The sequence below is a fragment of the Papilio polytes genome, unplaced genomic scaffold (assembly GCF_000836215.1).
Source record: "Papilio polytes unplaced genomic scaffold, Ppol_1.0 DF820889.1, whole genome shotgun sequence".
Taxonomy (NCBI): Eukaryota; Metazoa; Arthropoda; class Insecta; order Lepidoptera; family Papilionidae; genus Papilio; species Papilio polytes.
In genome coordinates this window covers 224,812-242,910 of record NW_013528315.1, presented here as the reverse complement: position 1 = coordinate 242,910, position 18,099 = coordinate 224,812, and the positions used below count along the sequence as shown (strand labels likewise).

General features: G+C 35.1%; 2 protein-coding genes across 6 annotated transcripts in view; one reads left to right on the top strand and one right to left on the bottom strand.

The window, feature by feature from the left end:
- Positions 1-2,939, top strand: part of LOC106110066 (E3 ubiquitin-protein ligase MYCBP2-like) — an 18,379-nt gene extending 15,440 nt beyond the window's left edge. Inside the window, exons 26-31 of the mRNA XM_013291751.1 lie at positions 10-51; positions 327-451; positions 607-708; positions 1,213-1,385; positions 1,975-2,131; positions 2,879-2,939. Coding sequence (XP_013147205.1) covers positions 10-51; positions 327-451; positions 607-708; positions 1,213-1,385; positions 1,975-2,131; positions 2,879-2,939 — 660 coding nt within the window. The remainder of the gene's footprint in view (positions 1-9; positions 52-326; positions 452-606; positions 709-1,212; positions 1,386-1,974; positions 2,132-2,878) is intronic.
- A 604-nt stretch (positions 2,940-3,543) lies between these two features.
- Positions 3,544-13,750, bottom strand: LOC106110077. 5 transcript variants are annotated; one of them, XM_013291764.1, is made up of 3 exons: positions 13,323-13,750; positions 5,425-5,628; positions 3,544-4,928 (listed from the first exon to the last, which is right to left on the bottom strand). In XM_013291764.1, the coding sequence occupies exons 2-3, from the start codon at positions 5,581-5,583 to the stop codon at positions 3,753-3,755; spliced, it is 1,335 nt and encodes a 444-aa protein (XP_013147218.1). In that variant the 5' UTR covers positions 5,584-5,628; positions 13,323-13,750; the 3' UTR covers positions 3,544-3,752. The 5 variants fall into 5 exon arrangements, with proteins under 5 accessions (XP_013147218.1, XP_013147220.1, XP_013147222.1 ...); XM_013291766.1 differs by having other exon boundaries at positions 13,579-13,750; XM_013291768.1 differs by lacking the exon at positions 13,323-13,750 and adding an exon at positions 5,819-5,974.
- Between the last annotated feature and the right edge of the window lie 4,349 nt (positions 13,751-18,099).

Here is an 18,099-nt window from a genome sequence, read left to right as displayed (position 1 = left end):
GCCGCCAAGGAGCCACTCATCTCTGAGTCCCCCTTCCGTAAAGTATACAAGGTAGAACTTTCATTTATTCATTATTAGCTTTATCCTGTGACTCCGTTCGCGTGGAATTAAAAAAAGTGAGTAGACTATGTGTTCTTCCAGACTTTGCTCTACATGTACACCAAATTTTATCAAAATCCGTTCAGCCTTTAAAAATATGTTTTTAAATCACATTAAAGAACAAAATAGGTTTCTATAAATCCATGATAATTAACCTTTTAAGAAAATAAGCTAAATTTAAATATTATCGACCAACATTGCGGATACATATATAATTATTTTTTTAGCGGCGTATTCTGCTGTCCGCGGAGGAAGGCGAACAGGATGACTTCAATGATGAAGGAGATCTCGAGACTAACTGCACGCATCACAACAAAGTCTACTTTAGTGTGACACCGCGACTTGCTAACGTGTAAGTTGAAATGTTACTTCATTAAAAACATCATCCCTCCTTATTCCTACACAGAGTTAGCACAGTTGTACACTTAATAGCTACACCCTGCTTCTGTATAAAATATACTAACTCTAAATTGTTGTAAATATGCTAATAATTATTATTTGTTACAGCGCTTCTGAATATCCTCAGAAAGCTATTTTGGTTCCTGGAAATGAAGTTATATTTTCACTGGAGACAGCCTCCGATTATCTCAGTGACTACAAAATTGACAAGTAAGTATAAATACATAATTCCAAATACATCGATTCTGAATTAGTAAAATAATAATTTTATTATGTTGTTATGCATTTTCAAATGAAGCAAACAAACGCTGAAAGGGCCTAAGGAAGTCTACCGTTTCATTCGCGACCTAATTTTTTTCCATCCCATTCTATCTATATTTTTATTTTTAAACTAGCTTTCGCATGTGACTCCGCCCGAGTGGGAATTAAAAAAACAAAAGCGAGTAGCCTTTGTATCCTTCCAGATTATCCTCTTAGACCAATTTTTATCGAGATCCTTTCAGCCGTTTAGGCTACAAACTCTAACAAAGATACATCCATCCACCTCAAATTTCGCACTTATCATATTAGTAAGATTTCTCTGTTTTGCATTAAGATTTGATTTGATTCAGTTTGTTATCACGGCGTGAAATATGATCTATTACCATACAAAAACTTTAACACTAAAGACTCCACTATTTCATTCACTTTTGTAAATAAACACTTGTGCTGCAGTGGTCCAGACAACCGTTTCGGTTTTCGCTGTCTGTGCGTGGGCTACGAAGACGCACCATTCACTACGCAACGTAATGGTTTATCATTACTCGAGATGGAGCTGGTGTACGCCGGCGCGGCGTGCGCCTCGCGACTTCTAGCACCAGACTTGGAGCTGCCGTATACTTCTCTCAGTAAGCTAACTTAATTCAAGTTGATAATATCATAGAGCATTGAAGGGAAAGGGACCTTCGCTTAGCTTAGGGACAAGTGTGCTACAACTGACCCACAGAAATAAAATCCCACAGAATATCTTGTTTTCCTAGACTTCTCTTCTTACATAGAGTATATGCAATTCCGTACATAGGAGCATAGCGTTTTCCCCAGCGCTTTATACCTCCCATATGTGCAGCTGCGTTATGAAGACCGTGATTGGAATAAATTCTTGCAGGTGTACCTTTGGTATTGTATACTAAACAATATACACCTCGGAATTTAAAGTAGCCAAGTTTTTTTTTGTCGAATATAGCACGTGCTTACACAGTGCAACTTTTATATATATATATATATATATATGAGTGCCGCAGTCATAAGATCACTAAGGGTGTACTTTAGTGTGGTTACAGTAGCACTAAGTATAAACAAGGCTAGTATAGATAGTTTTGGAAGATAAGTGCAATTATCTCTTTAAATTAAATTTTTGATGGTTCTTACTTATGTATCATATATTTCAGTCAGATCGGTGTTATTATTGTGATATTAAAATAATTATGTATTCATTAGAGACCCTGGCTGACATCCAATATCTGACAACATGGGGGCTGCCACAAGAGGGCGAGCCTCCTCTAGACAATACTGAGATGACCTTCATAGCCCGAGGCTTGGATCTCGCAACATTGCCAACTATACATCAAGTCCTCGACGGACAGAAACTATCCCGGTAAGTTTTAGATAGTAGTTTCCAGATATCTACAGTTATCAAATTTTGAGGGCTTTACGGTTGTATACTGAAACGAATGTTAAATGCTTCAATTAGTAAATGCCGAAGAAAATCTGACAAGACAAGATGTCAAAATTTCGATTAACTTTGAAGTTTATGTTTGGTTTACATTTCGACCGTAGCGCAGGCTTGGCGTCGATTGTATGGGTGCACTGATGCCCTTTAGTTTAACATTATGCCAGTTGTATGCCAGAGAAATCTGTTCGCTATTGGAATTATGTTAACCAGCTATTAAGCGTGGCCTTTACATATTTAAATGTCGTTTTAGTATTCAGCTGTAAGCAGAGATTTTATTCCTTCTGTTAACCTACATACATGAAGAGCAATAGCATGATCCAGCACTTTTATGAAAATCTTTAAGCGTCATTTATGTAAGGAAAGCTGTTACTATAAGAAAAAACTACCTGCTTTTGCGGACGTATGAAGAATGAATTAATGTTTATTTTCTATCATTATGTCTCCAGATATCTTTATAATTTATATTATTTTATAAGAAATACAATGCATTGCAATATTTCGCAGCTGCTAGCGCTATCTTAAATATTACTGTTAAAAACTTAATATAGGTATTACTTTCATCCAAAAAGTAGTCACTAATATACGAACGTAATTGTTCTTTGGAATTAAATTTATATTTTCATATTACTTGTTTTACTTTGTATTATATGTCATTTTATACTTCTAAAGAACTACGCAAGCAAATATTAACCCAAGGAGATCATCACTAGAAGAACAAATAGACGCCTAGCTTAAATTCAATTACATTTTTAATTTCCACCATTTTCAAACTAATGTTTTCGAATATAAATGCGAAACTTTAGACGGATTGATGTTTATAAAAGTAAGTATCTCCATTTCTCTCAAAGGGTCTCGATGAAGTGATGAAGTGAATAACATCTAGGCTACTTACTTAGCTGAACTTCACTTTATAGTTATCATTTATCAACATCAGGGCGCTTATATGTTTTTTTACTATAGCACATTAACACAAGTACAACTAGCATAATAAAATATTAATTAAATCAGTCGATTGGACGACTCTACACTTTTTACTGTGAGGCTTTACTAAATAAGTAGTTACATTACTGTAAATACTGCATTCGCTCAAGGAGAGCACGGCAGGGTTTAGGACATTCGCGTATTCGTCGCAAGCGTACACATAAGTGTTTCTAATAACTTATGTATTATTCGTGCCCTAAATAAACAATATCAGTTACATTCGCTTTAGCAATATATAGAATTGAGAAGTAAAGTAAAATCATAACTATATTTATTAATACTAAGAAAACATAATTTCTTTTTCTTCATATAATTTATCTGCTTAAAAGTGATAGTAAACAATAAAACATTGATTATAACATTTTGTACTTTATTGTATTTAAACAATGTTTCCCACAATATAAATAAACAAGCGATACCTAAACATATTGTTCCTCGCTTCTATAATACTGATCAACATAACAACTAAACTTGGCACATAATTCTCTGACGGCACATTGAGGTAGGAGAGAAACAGGATAACTTTTCATGTTCTCTTATTAAAAAAGCTTATGTCTCTTGGTTATAGGTCAGTGGTAAGGAGCTCAGCTCTCTCTACCACTATATGGAACTCCGTCTCTCTGTACGTCTTACCGTCAGGCATTACTATCTGCAATTTCTTCTTCTTTTCGTTCTCGTGTCTCACGATGAAAAATATCGCAATAGCCGCCGCAATCATAACCAATATCACACCCACCACGACATATATCCAAAAGTTCTGTTTGAATACACCACATCTGCTGTTGATGTAAGTCGGAAAAGATACGAAATGATTCTCCAGCTCGTACCAGCAGGTGATGGTGCCCCCCTGCTCCTTGAGCACTTCCCGCCACTGCTCCGCCAACTGGCAACTACACGTTACATTTATGTTCAAACCGTCAACACGTAAAGTCAAACTCGAACGATTAAAAATAAGAGACGATGGCATCAAGTCCGTCACTGTATTATTATCTAACAACAACTCTTGCCGACCGAATGTGGACAGCACGTCTAAATCGACACTTAAACCGAACAATGCACCCTTTCTTAACGTATTCACTGTATTATTTCTAAATGTAATTGGTCCCTGAGAAACTAAATGAAAACCGTCACCGTCCATGGTATCAATTTTGTTGCTTTCAATCAGCACTCTCTTTGGTGAATGAACGAGGTATGCCAAACTCGATAAATGTTCGATGGTAACGCCCTCTACACGGAACAAATTGGTTACTTCCACGTCCGATAGGAATCTGCTAGGAATAAATCCGATCTCACCGCCTCGCAGTACAAAATTCAATGTTGAGAATTTTTTGAACGCTTGGATTTCGATGTTATCGAATATATTATTGCTTAAATCTATGTTTTTGACTCCTGATAGACTAGAAAAAGCGAAGGGCTTTAGGTTGCTGATGCGACTGTTGGTGATCGTGATGTCGTCGACTCGACCTTGTACCGCGTGCGAGGCGACCTCATTGACGGTGCTGTTGTGGATAGTTATGCGGAGTCCGGGGTTCAGTTCACTATCCCGTGAGAAGGGCGACCAGGCGAGGGCTCGTTCGTTGATAACGGCGTGGGCGACATTCCTGATCTCCACGTTGCGGAGGTGGATAAGGCCACGGATCGTGTCGGAAAGAAAGTGAACTCTGCTGCAGCCGTCGATCACGATACCGGACGCTGTGGACGGCACGCGGTACGGCCCGTCCGGTCGCAGCGTCACCTCCTGAAATAAAATTGCACCCGATATCATATTGTTTAAATGAAACTAATAATTGTTGAATCGCGAATATATTGTAAATGAAATTACATCTTTTATAACCAACGTGAAAGTATAATAACTCCACGAGTATTTTGTGAAATATCCACAAGCCCATGCCTATTTATGCAATATCCGCGCTAGTCGACTATCGTCGCAATTTATTGAATAGATATACAAAGGCCTTCATACACCACTAATAGACGTCGCAATGTGAGAATTCGACTGCGGTTACTTTGAACATCTCGAGACTAACTTTGTTCATAAATTGTTGCGGTCTTCTCGGGATATTCCTTAATTTAGTTTATCGGATAGATTCAATGTGACGTAATGGTAGTGGTTTTAAACTTACAGTTCTTAAGTTCCGATTTTGCATTCGCCTTCTATAAATCTACGTATACATCGGTTGTACGGCTATTTAACTATATCTTTATGCCTGATCAAATTAATCGGTATTGCTTACGTTGTAATCGTGGGTACAGTTGCATATGAGCCGGGTGAAGGGGTCGCAGCGACAGGCGTCATCATCGCAGAGCGTTGGCGCAGGCTGGGCCTTGCCGCACGTCAGTAGCACGACCAGCGCTGGAAGCGCGTACGTCACCCACAGCGCTGGACCACGCATGCTACTGCTGCGTATACGTCATGTCACCATCGCAACACCTTTATTCTGGAAAAATCATTGTCACTTTTATATACACTTGCAGTTTCTCGGATGTTTCGCATGTTCTTAAGTTGATCAATATTAGGTAGTTAACATCTGGTTTATTCCTTATCTTTGAAAAGTACCGCTGGTACAAACAAATCTGTTTTATGGTCTATGAAGTTAAACTACACTAAGATAATGATTATTCACTAACCGATAGTGCAACAATAGAAGAAAGATTTAATAATTCCACATTAAAATACATACATACATACATAATATGTACGTGATCTTGATGTTATTCCTCTTTGTACTAACAATGACGTTGTTAACGTTATAAAAACATTTAAAGTAGATTCCAGCTTGGGCAACAGCTTGCACCGTAGTGAGTCAACTTCGCGCAGAGACGTTATCGTCCCCCTTATCAGATATGTGGCTAGGTGTTGGCCATTCACAGCTCGTCGAAGCGCCGACACTGATTTTAGCAAGGCTATCGAACTGATAATGATAGCGCGACTGTGTTATATTGTTGACCCCCTTTTATACCTTCGTTGAAGTAAAGAAACGATCAAATAGTGTTGTATTTTTTGTCAATTGATGTAATACAATTCGCTTACGGTTTTGCAACGTTAAGGATGTAAAATATCACATTAGTGAAAGCGGGAGGTGTTTTATCTTATTTTGTCGACGGAGATGTGTCTAAATTAGAACATGTGTAAAAATCTTACTTCTTAGTCATATCATACTAATATTATAAATGCAAAAGTTTAGATGGATGGATGGATCGATGTTTGTTAGCGTTTGTAGCCTAAACGGCTGAACGGATCTCCATGAAATTTGGCACAGGTTTAGAGCATAGTCTGGAAGAACACATAGGCTACTTTTTATCCTGGGAATAGTTACGGTTACCGTGGGATTCATTAATATAGTTTTATAATGTTTACTCGATTATTCTGCAACGGTTCAAAGTATCTTATTGAAATTCGGCACAGATATAAAACAAAGTGTGGAGTACACATGGGATAAGCTTCATCCCCGAGAAATGTCCGGCTCCTGAGGGATACGTAGCTTTTTGTAATTTATATAGTTCGTATGCTTTCTAATACCTCGTGGACGAAGTCGCGGGCAACAGCTTGTACATTATAATGCAAGAATTTGTATCAATAAGAAGACATTATCCTTGAGGCGTCTGTCCGCTATGCTAATTATGTGTCTCAAGTTATTTTAGATTCGGTGCGTTCGCTATGGATTTATCGTTGTTGCCGATCATTCCGCTCGCCCAATTCCGTTGAGCTTCAAACTTAAGTGACATTTAACGGTTTCTTTAGGTAATAATGTTTCAGTGTTCATTTTTTATTAACATTTCATTATTTTAAATGCGATATCACTTTTTTAAATACATTAAAATGATATAATTATCCACGTGGGCGTCGCCAGGCGATAATATAGGCTAAGTCTAGAAGAGAAGGGGGGAGGGTCGAAGTTGTCATTAGCATGGACTTATACGTAGTAGTTTTTTTTATCAATTTTACTTTTTTCGATTCTCTAGGGGTGTAGCAGCGCTTTCCCCCGTTGAGAATTTTTTATAGTAACTTTTTTGTAGTATCCAAACTAAAACTTATGCATTTTGTATAGTCTGTTAAATAACTTGGCTCTACTTTAGACTTAACTAATTATAAATTTTATTCCTCTAGCCAGTCATGTACTAACACACGAAGTTTTAGTAGAGTTTTTAAAGTATTGCGTAACTAATTGATCTTAAAAAAGATTTAAGGGAACATATTTACTAACTGTACAAAATTGTTTCATTTTTGACTAATTATGGTTACATAAAACTGAAGTCTCCGACGAGTCAATCGTTACAAGTCAACACAAAAAATTGTGATTAAAATTTCTTTTAATCCGCTTTAGATAAAAGCGTTTTGTATATTGCAATGTATGTAATTACCCAATTATTTGAGACACCGTCGGTAATTTTTAATGTTTATTTAACTTGACGATTAGATATTGTAGTTAAAAAAAAGACAGTTCACCTTTGCATTATTTAGTTAAAAGCGTATTCTATTTAACAAAAGGTTTATCAAAACCACTTTGTCATAGTCTTTCTCATTACAGATATTCTTACTAATAATCCAATTATTTTCCTCTTTACGTCAATACATAGTTAATGTATTCACCGCGGGTTTCCATTGTTGAAACACACATAATTTCATACCAACAGTATATATTTTCGAGTTAAGATAAAGATTATGTACCTTAAAAAGGTCATGGGTACAAATATCTTGTAAAACATCGTCATAATAAAGATTACATCATAGAGACGTGATACAAACGATTGTAACATAAAAGCGATTATCCGTAACTATTTTGTTTTAAACATCATGATGTTATGTACTATTAAGAAAATAATGTTCCACTGTAAAATCTAAATTCCTTAACGTGATAGAGAGATAATGATAGTTGCTCTTTCATATTTAACTACCTTTTGCTGACGACTTCGTCCGCGCGGAATTAAATGAAATAGTAATAATTATAGACTATTACTAAGTGATATTGTTGATTTACAATGGCGAAAAACATTTTGGATTGGTCCAGTAATTTTTGACATTATTCATTACAACCAAAATACAAATGTCTTTACAATAGTATAGAATGTCAGTCTTACGTATGTTTACTTGATATCGTGAATTTTCAATATCTCCAAGTAAATATACTGCCATCTATTATCTTAGAAGAACAGAGACAACAATAATTATTTTCATGTATTTTTAAACATAATTGTCAAAATTTAACATTGCACTTTGAACTGTTGTTGGTTATCTTGATTCGTTATAAATTCTTGCTAAGGTTAAAGAAATGAATCAACTCGAATGCATTGGATGCAAGAGAGATGCGTCACAAACTGTTGGAACATTCCCTTAATGCATGTCACACACGTTACGTTTTGCATGACGGTTACCGCATAGCCTAGAAGCATAACAGTTTCATAGTACATAATTGTACAGTTTTGTCACAAACGCTAGGATTTGTAGGTTTTGCGTGTAAGATAGAACAGTCATGCAAAACCTAACGTGTGTGGCCTACATTACAAAGGTTAGCGACACGATAAAAGGTATTGTGTTGCACATATTTTTGTACTTTCACCACTTCATAAGTGACACGAATTGATTGCTTTCTTCTTTTTTATTACTTAAGTACCGTTTTTAAATACCTCTAAAATGCATCACAATCAATAATAGCAACTTCTTTAAAAAGGTCTTATTAGATTAAATGAATAAACGACGAACTAAACTTTATTCCGTTTCAAAGATTAATAATCGGAATTCCTAACGTAACTTTTAGGTTAAAATAGTTAATTTTAAATTTGTACTATAATGAGAGAATTTATCATAAATTTATTTGTTGCAAAACTACCATTAAACAATAATTAATTGATACTATACTTTCGTAACCAAAATACAATATCATATTCTATTATTAAACAAGCGTTTCGACCTTTATCGATATTCAAATAATAATGCTTCTTACGTCATAGATTTTCTATGATTGAAATATTAAAATTACTTGAATCGTGTTTATGAAAAAACTAATAAAATTTATTAATTTGATTTAGTTATCGGATTACACGGCTCATTGGGCTTATAACGTTAAACCTTTCCGTTTAGTAAATCAGATATTGCTTAGTGAAAAAATTTTCTTAAAAAACGATAAGTGCATAAAGCTAAAAAATTGAATGGCGACCAGTTGTGAAATTTGAAAAAAATACAAGATATTTAAATAGCAATTTATGAAGAGTCTTTAAACATTCATCATTAAATCTGTGAACTTAAATGAAACCACGAGAAAGCTTTGAATATATCCCGGGAATTTGCACACTTTCCCTATGTGTAATAGCAAAATAGGACTAAAGATAAAATAAAGGGCATTTATTGAAAAGCCTTGATACCTTTGTGTTTACACTCTCAATAAACATGTATTACATGATATTATTTTCATTTACATTCTTTGAAAGCAGATAGTGGTATCATTCAGATGCAAATGCCGTATTTACTTAGAATTACATACCTGTTGACACTTCATCTTAGTTCCATGTGTACATGGTAATCAAATATTATGATGTCATTTGTCCGTTCCAAGTATTTCGTCTGTTTACATTGTTACGGTTTTCGTTGTTTGTTTATACTGAATCTTATTTCTTAAAACCACCTTGAGAGTGCCGCCTTGTGTGACCGAGGCCCTGATGCTAGTTTCACACGAGGGTAGAATAAGGCAGAACAGTCAAACCGGGAGGTATTTCTATTGTTAGATGGACACTTACTACGAAACAATACTGTTATGTCTGTGTGCGTTTAAACTATAGTAATACGGCTAATCCTACTGCTCTTTCTCAGTGATCTTACCTGGTGTGAAACTAGTATAACAGAGGCTCTATGTTCACACTTACCGAGCACACATAGAAGGTTTTGTGAATATACACTAGGAAACAAAGTTGTGTGCTATCATTGCATCATTTCAATAATAATACCACAACAACGGTTACCTACTATCATTATAAAAGTTTATTTAGATTGAAATATCTTAGTGATTAGTAGGAATAGTAGTAGTTGTTAGCGACATGTTAGGGATTTTCATTTCAAAATGTTTAATTTTTGGTATCAAAACAATGGTATATTTTATGCGAATTTTACGCCAGAACTTATATGTACCAAAAATCTAGTTTTTCGCAATTCACAGCATATATGCGTTATGCAAATACAAAAAGCTTTTTATCATTTTTTAATTACAGTACTGCCAACCAAATGTTTCTATGTAATGCAAAAGCAAATACAAAAAACGTAATATTTTGCTATATCTGTAGGTTTCCTAGAACGTAGTGATTTTGTATGAAAGCCATGTCCAGTCCAGTCGTAATTAAACTCGCTAGTGCTACTGAAAGACTTTGTGAATTACGTAATAAATTCTCGGGCGAATTAAGCTTTCAGAGTGACAATATTAAACGACATGAAAATTTTAGAGAATTGAAGATTTTAATTTAAACATTAGTAGCTTTTGCCGCGACTTCATAATCATCAACTTGCCCTTCACCCTACGCAGGGTCGGCACAGTATGTGCTCTTCAATACATTTCTATCATCCGTCATATCTGATTCCACTACCTTCTTAAGCATATCCTCCTTCACACAACCCATCTATACTTTCTTCGATCTCCCTCTATCTTTTTAGCCATTCTCATCCATTTTGCCGCGTTATGATCCACGCATAATTTAAAAAAAACTTATGTAGCAGTATTCTTCCAGACTATGTTCTACCGCTATGCGAATCCTAATTCGGTAAACCGTTTTAGTTATTTATTAACAGCCATCTATCTATCCATCCAAAAGTTGGGATGGACAAACTCATCATCATCCACTTGCCCTTATCCCTTACGGAGGGTCGGCACAGTATGTGCTGCTCTTCCATACATCTCTATCAGCCGTCATATCTGAATCCACTCCTTTCTTAAGCATATCTTCCTTCACACAATCCATCCATACTTTCTTCGGTCTTCCTCTTCCTTTGTAGCCATCCACATTCAATCTCAACACTTTCTGGTTTATGTCCCCATCATTTCGTCGCATAATATGTCCATACCACGCTAACCTTTTGCTTCTCAATTTCTCCACCACTGGCGCTACTTTCAAACTTCCTCTAATGGGATGGACAAACTATCGCATATATAATATTAGTAAACAGTATATTATTTTGTAACGCTATCCTTTTATCGTAATAACCATAGAGGTGTGGTTTCTTATCTATTCATAAAGCGACAGGAGTATGTGATGGTTCGGCTCCTTACAAATTTCCTAGGAAAATTATAAACATGCACTTGTACTTCAAAACATCTACGTATCAGAAGATTTATTATGCATGCAAAATATTTACGATAAATGTCATAAGACGTGATAAATAATAAGATGACCTTAGCAATGCGGAAAAACCCGTAGCGTTTATTAGCATAGAGTCGCGTTGAATAGAAGTGTTTTAAAATAGAATCTAAAACTTGCATATGAAAAATTAGCTGTTTCTCGCGACTACACCCGCGTGGATTTTAAAATTAATAAAAAAAAACATGGCCTATGTTACTCACAGATGAATTACCTTTACAATGGTGAGAGAATTTTTAAAATCGGCCCAGTAGTTTTTATGTGAATTGAATGTATGCAAAAATCCAAAAATACAACTCTTTCCTCCTTATAATACTAGTATAGATTAACATGAAACGAATCTTACTAATATTATAAATAACGAAGTAGCAAGTGCTAATATTATATAAGAAATAAAGATAGTCTTGATGTTAACATGTTCTTAATTTGGTAAGTTCTAATTAAAACATTTGTTCTTAAATATAATGTCACGTCTCGTATCAATATTTACAAGATAAGTCACGTACAAAGGTAAACAAAAGAAAAGAAGTGATTCATTAAATTCGCGTAATAAATAATGTAAATCATTTATATCTAGGACATCTTGCATCAGTAACATGTTCTTATGATGGACTTACATGGAAATGTATAAAACCTAATTGTGATGTTATTGCTGAAGAAAGCATTTATAAACTACACATTTCTATCTTAATAGTATCCTAAATTATGTAAATCAGAGAGATTTACGCTATTGCATATTTTTAAATTTCTTTTTTCTGTGTACAGTATGAGATTTAATAAAGTGATGTTGTATAACATTGATAGGTACTTTTATGTAGTAAAAAAGTAAAAAAAAAGCATACAGAAAATGATTCAAAATTCAAGAGTTTCAGCGTAACTTGTACGTTTTAAAGTAGTTAGGCCATTGATGGAAGAAGGTATAGCTTTAAACCGAAGACAGATCTTTTCTATATTTCTTTAAGAAGCCTTTGAATGTAGATTCATAAACAATTACAGTGTGATAAATAGGACTCGAGATACACCTAATGCATGTAAAATTGTCCTTTTACTCGAGTTTACTTAGGGACCGTCAGTTTGTGCCTTAACCGCAAAGGGTAACACGGTTACATTTTTTTAAATCCTTCAAGCGATACAAACGTGTCGTTAAAAGGTTTCCATCTCATTAAGAACATCGAGCCGCGCCGAAACTGGACGGACGGACCCGTTACATAACTAGTTTTTGAATTTTGGGCAATATAATTATGATTTTTTTAATGGTTGTTATTTATTATTGAGACCTATTAAATGGTTCTAAAGCTTTATTTAGGTTGTATATACTTTTTAATTACACATTCGAGGATTTTCTCTGGTTGGCTGACGATCTCTTCGGTGCTTCCTTGGCTTTAGACCTAATTCGTCATTTTAAATGAAGACAAGGCGAATCGAAAGACAAATCAAATAATTTGACAAACTCATTAATTAAAGAAAAAAAAATAGTTCTTAAATGTCAGGACCTAGTGATATTAACAGCAGATATCTTGTGCAGGATGTGTCATCACCATAATTTGGTCATATTAATTGCAACAAAATTTCAAGAGGATTGGAAATTAGAATATAGATTATGTATAATTCGAGCGATCTTAGACGGATTCCATTAAAGAAAACCTCAGCTCAGATTTATGTATTGTCTGTTAGTATATTATTACTTACGTTCTAAGTAAAAATTTAGTTTGCTCACGTGTTAAGATTTCTATATAAGATTACATAGTTTAATATCCGCATAATATGCTATTAATGATTTAATTATTGTATTTACCTGTTCTTAAGTTTTAATTCCTCCTCAACGCTATCGTCGCAGATTCTTGTTATCTTAACCCATGAATAATTCCTATGACTTTGTTATTAATTATATTTGCGTTACACTAGCACTCGCGTTTTAACCGTAACTAACCATGACGCACACAAAACAAACGTTAAATAATTTCAAGTGTTCACGGTTTTGCCTCAAAACTTTGGTCTTACGCCAACAACGAGTACGCATGAAATGTCATAAACTGAGAACAATAGCCAACCTGTTAGATCCCGGAGCTAGGTACTCGGTTGGTTGCGGTCACACCATAGCTCGGGTTTTATGATGTACACATAGGTGCCAGGTTATGCCGGGTCGGTAGAGTCGGTCGTTCTGCGCGAAGTCATGCGACTGAGTGTTCGGCGCGCGCTCAACTGAACGACCGCACGCTGCGAACTGCGCACGCGCACTACTGACCTTCGTGACTCGCACCTACCGCCCACCTATCAGATGCAGACTCTATGTACAGTTGTCATCATCACTGATAGATATATTCGAAGAAAAGAGTTACATCCTTTAGTTCCATTTACATCTGAGATGTAATTGTTATTGTCATCATTTCCTAACAACAGGGATCGTGTCAAGCGCTGGTCTATTCATTTCAAAAATGTCCTAATCGTAAGAAATTTACATTACGTATATCGGACGAAAGCGACGATAGTTCTGGGGCGTAAGCACTTGACTTGTAATATACAGGTCTTGGGTTCTTATCCCGTGTACCAATGTGTTATTCGATATCATATGTATATAATTTAGGTGTATATTTATGTGTGAACTCAACATCCCGCACTTACTGGGCTAACGTGGCTGATGATGGCCTTTTCACTCGTAACATAGAGTTAGCTCTGAGCCCTTCAGTTAGGAGCTGATGATGAATATGAGAGGACATTAGACATGACTACGTAAATGTGTCGTCTGTGATACTCAGACAATATGATTATAACATCCACCAGAGGAAGTCGCTTTATTCGGCCAATTGGCAATAAGTGGTCCCCCAGTACTTTAAAAAGACAGTTTATTAGATATAAAGTACTCTGTGGAATCACAGTAATGTCCGACATAACTAACATGCACGCAAGAACTTTACATTATACTAGCTTTCGCCCGCGACTCCGTCCACGTGGAAATAAAAAAACAAAAGTAAATAATGCAAATATGAAACTCCGCGTTGCTACCGAAAGAGCTTTCAATTAACCACGAATTTAATTTTCCACTAAAGGCTGTCGTAATATAGTTTGGAAGTCCATTATCATTGTATAACAATAGGTTTTTACTGCATGTACGCTCAGACAAAACAGGTCAATTAATTTAAAAAAGATAATTATGTCCTTGTACAGTTTTGCAGGTATAGAAGCCAAGTGTTAAATAAATTTCAGTGAAATTTAAGAATAAAGGTATGTATAAAATTCTTAATCTCACACTTCGAAGAAGTGATTGAATACATTTGTCGCAATCGAATAACAATACAGTACACCGACTGTAGAATTCCATACTTATCAGTGGCCATACTCACATTCGCGCGCAATAACTGCGATAAGATTAGAAACAAAATGGTCGACTGTATTAGATTTCTAAGTCTACGTCTGTTTACCAAACTGCTGACCAACTAAGTAACAAAATTAAATGTTCTGTTAGTATTTTATTGCAAACTAGCTGCTAGTTGCACCTGCCTGGTATTGCTAGTTGCAGAAATAACGTTGATTAAAAGTTTAATGAATTAGTGGTAAAGTAAAAATACCTCCATCCAAGTCAATGTCAAAAATAGCAAACAATATACAATATACCTTTGTTAATTTGTTATCTGTCACGCTTAATATAGAGATTACCCTTAGTTTGGATTTCTTATAATAAATCTACACTAAGTTCCCACTTAGTGTAGATTAGTATAGTAGTAGATTAATATAGTATATATCTTAAATAAGGGTAATCTCCTTAAATACAGAAGTAAAAACATAAAGGGCTAGTGGATGTTTCTTATTTTTTTCCCGAACGACGGTTCTTAGATTTCGTTGACAACGTTGCTTTAAACTAACAACGAATGACTTTCGATTTCCGTTATTAATTATCGGTTAGTTTAACCAATGCCTCAACTTCGACAGCACTACAGTGCAACACAAATAACTTGAGCGGCAGTGAAATTAATAGACTGCCGAAATAAACAGACGCCGTTTGATTGGACTAACCTGTTTGTAAAATGGACTCATTTGTTCAATAATAAAGTTTGTTTTTGCTTACGGTACGATTCGGTGTTAGGCGTTTTGTTATTTTGTAACCGTAATAGACGTATGAAGATACTTTCCAGGTATCCTATGGATGTGTTTTTAAACGTTCCCCTCGAGTTCATATAGAGATAAAATTCATTTATTTCTCATACACTACACTTAGAAAAATTTTCAGAATGTTTAAATGAAGAGGAGACCAACTCTATTACACATACAATTAAATTTTATTTTACAATGTAGATTCCAATATCCCATCGCAAATATGAGATCTCAAGTTTTTGTTTTACAAATTGAAGTATTAAAAATAAACGATTTTCACTTTCAATCAGTTATGTGAAAAACTGCACGTCGGCTTAAAATACTGTAATTGCTTCGGGATTAAACGTCGAGCACGTTCCAATAAAATTTCTTTAAACCACTATAAATATCAACATTTTTTATGAAATAAATCGTTATTTTCAAAGCCCAAAGAATAGATGAAACCTTACTGCCCAAATAATTTGTTTCTGTTTTTTGAGGTAAGAGGGATAAAAATTGGTTTTTTAAAACGTTCAAGTGCACTTTCGAGTTGGCACGTTGGTTAGAAGAGTGCGAATGTTTCCAACGTACTAAATCGAACGCCAGGGCTTCAAGTTTAGATTCAGTATCTCTGTTTCACTCTGTTATCAGACTTTCCGTATCCAAATTGTATTGTTAATTTTAGACAGCAGTGTTTATTAACTCTGTTCCCACTCCTTCAATACGATGAGTTGACCTGCAACTTGTCAATGTTAAGTTGGGTAGAAGTATGGTTTGTTGATGAGAGAGTATAGGTAATAAATACTCCATGGGTTAGTTCTGTTGAAATCCCTTCTAAAACTTTGTTTGAAATACAAATAATTCTTAAATGCACTTTGAATGTACATGAGGATTATGACGATTAATTTCTGAGGCGTTACACGGCTTGCTTGAAAGTTCGCGTTGTGCGATCAGCATTGGAGGTTCGCCATACACGGACTGTAACTTGCTGTCAATCGAGAATGCTACTTATGTAGAATTAAAACCTTTGGTTCTTTATTCAATTTTTTCATTTATAGGTAAATTTATCAGTTTGGAATGCGCTCATACAAGATACGCAGAGACTGTTGGGATTTACAAGTATGTAGGAGTTTATGCAATCTGTTAGCGCAACTTTATCAAAGGTCGACGGCGTTGAATTGAATTTATTGCAATGAATGCTGATCCGAGTTATCGTGATTGGCGGGAGAGGGGGAGGGTTGTGAGGGGAAGGTACCGCATGAATTTGAACTTTGCCCTTATTACCGTACTAACTGGTGACATTCAGGACAGCTAAAGTCTTGCGACTTCCTGACCTCAGTTCAAATCTCACTAATGAACTATTACCACGTAACTTAACAGTTCTATTCATCTAGATCTGGATGTTTAAATGGTCTTGCTTTTATAGTTTTTTCGAACTTTCTTATGGACAAGTTTGAGGGATATCTAGTGTCTTATAAATCTGATTCGATATCAAGTACCCATGTAGTTATTGATTTTATGTGTCGGATGTTTGAACTTCCACTCTAATTTGAAGCTAAATCCTTAATAAATGGTCATGACTTATTTGTAGGTAGTCGTGCGGTTACTCATACTCTATGAATGGTTCAGTTTTAATTATAGACATTTTGTGTTTGTGATAAATCTAACGGTGTATGAATGTAATGATCGGCCGTGTTTCATGACAGTAATTGCGATTTTATTCTTGTATTCAACAATAATCATTCTTCATGATTAGTGTACACATACTAATTAATGCAGAAGATTGGATGTATGGAGGTTTATATCTCCAAAACGGCTTAACGATTCTCGATGAAATAAAGCACAATAGATCATAGTTTGAAATAACTCGTATGCTATTTTCGCGCGATCGACTACGCGGAATAGAGCTAGTATTGATAGTATGAGTCTTAAAATAAATATAATTTAGCAGTAAATAGTGACTTGCAATAAAATTAGTAACTAAAATACAAAGTTCATAAACTCCGTCCGTTTGCAAGTTGATAGCAAATAGCATAGAGACGAATAAATTGAAAACTTGAAGGATTATGTAATTTAAAGTTTTAGTTATGTTACTGCAAACAAATCATTATTACAGTTTATATCAGCGGTACATACTTACATAAAAGGGGTTTATAATCATAATATATAGATTTTAATCATCATTTTCCGATCGTATTTAGCATACGTATAATTAAAGCTCACATCAATTTGACGGTACAGTAATCATTCAATACAATTCCGATAATTACGTTGATTCCAACTATAATTAATCACAATATTTTTGTACTGAATAATGGAAACTTTAATTTTTTTTTATAACATAAGGTGGCAAACGAGCAAGCGGCCACCTAAATCCGCCAAAATGGCGAAGCGACCGCTGCCCATAGACATCCGCAATTGCAAATGCGTTGCCTACCCTTATACGACGAAGGGGGAGACACACATAAAGAAGATATTTCCCCTTCCTATCCATCTCCTCCATC

Coding starts and splice junctions, on each gene's coding strand:
- LOC106110077 (XM_013291764.1), bottom strand. CDS start 5,583: ATGCGTGGTCCAGCGCTGTGGGTGACGTACGCGCTTCCAGCGCTGGTC. Junction 4,929..5,424: donor ACTGTACCCACGATTACAAC/GTAAGCAATACC, acceptor ATTTTATTTCAG/GAGGTGACGCTGCGACCGGA.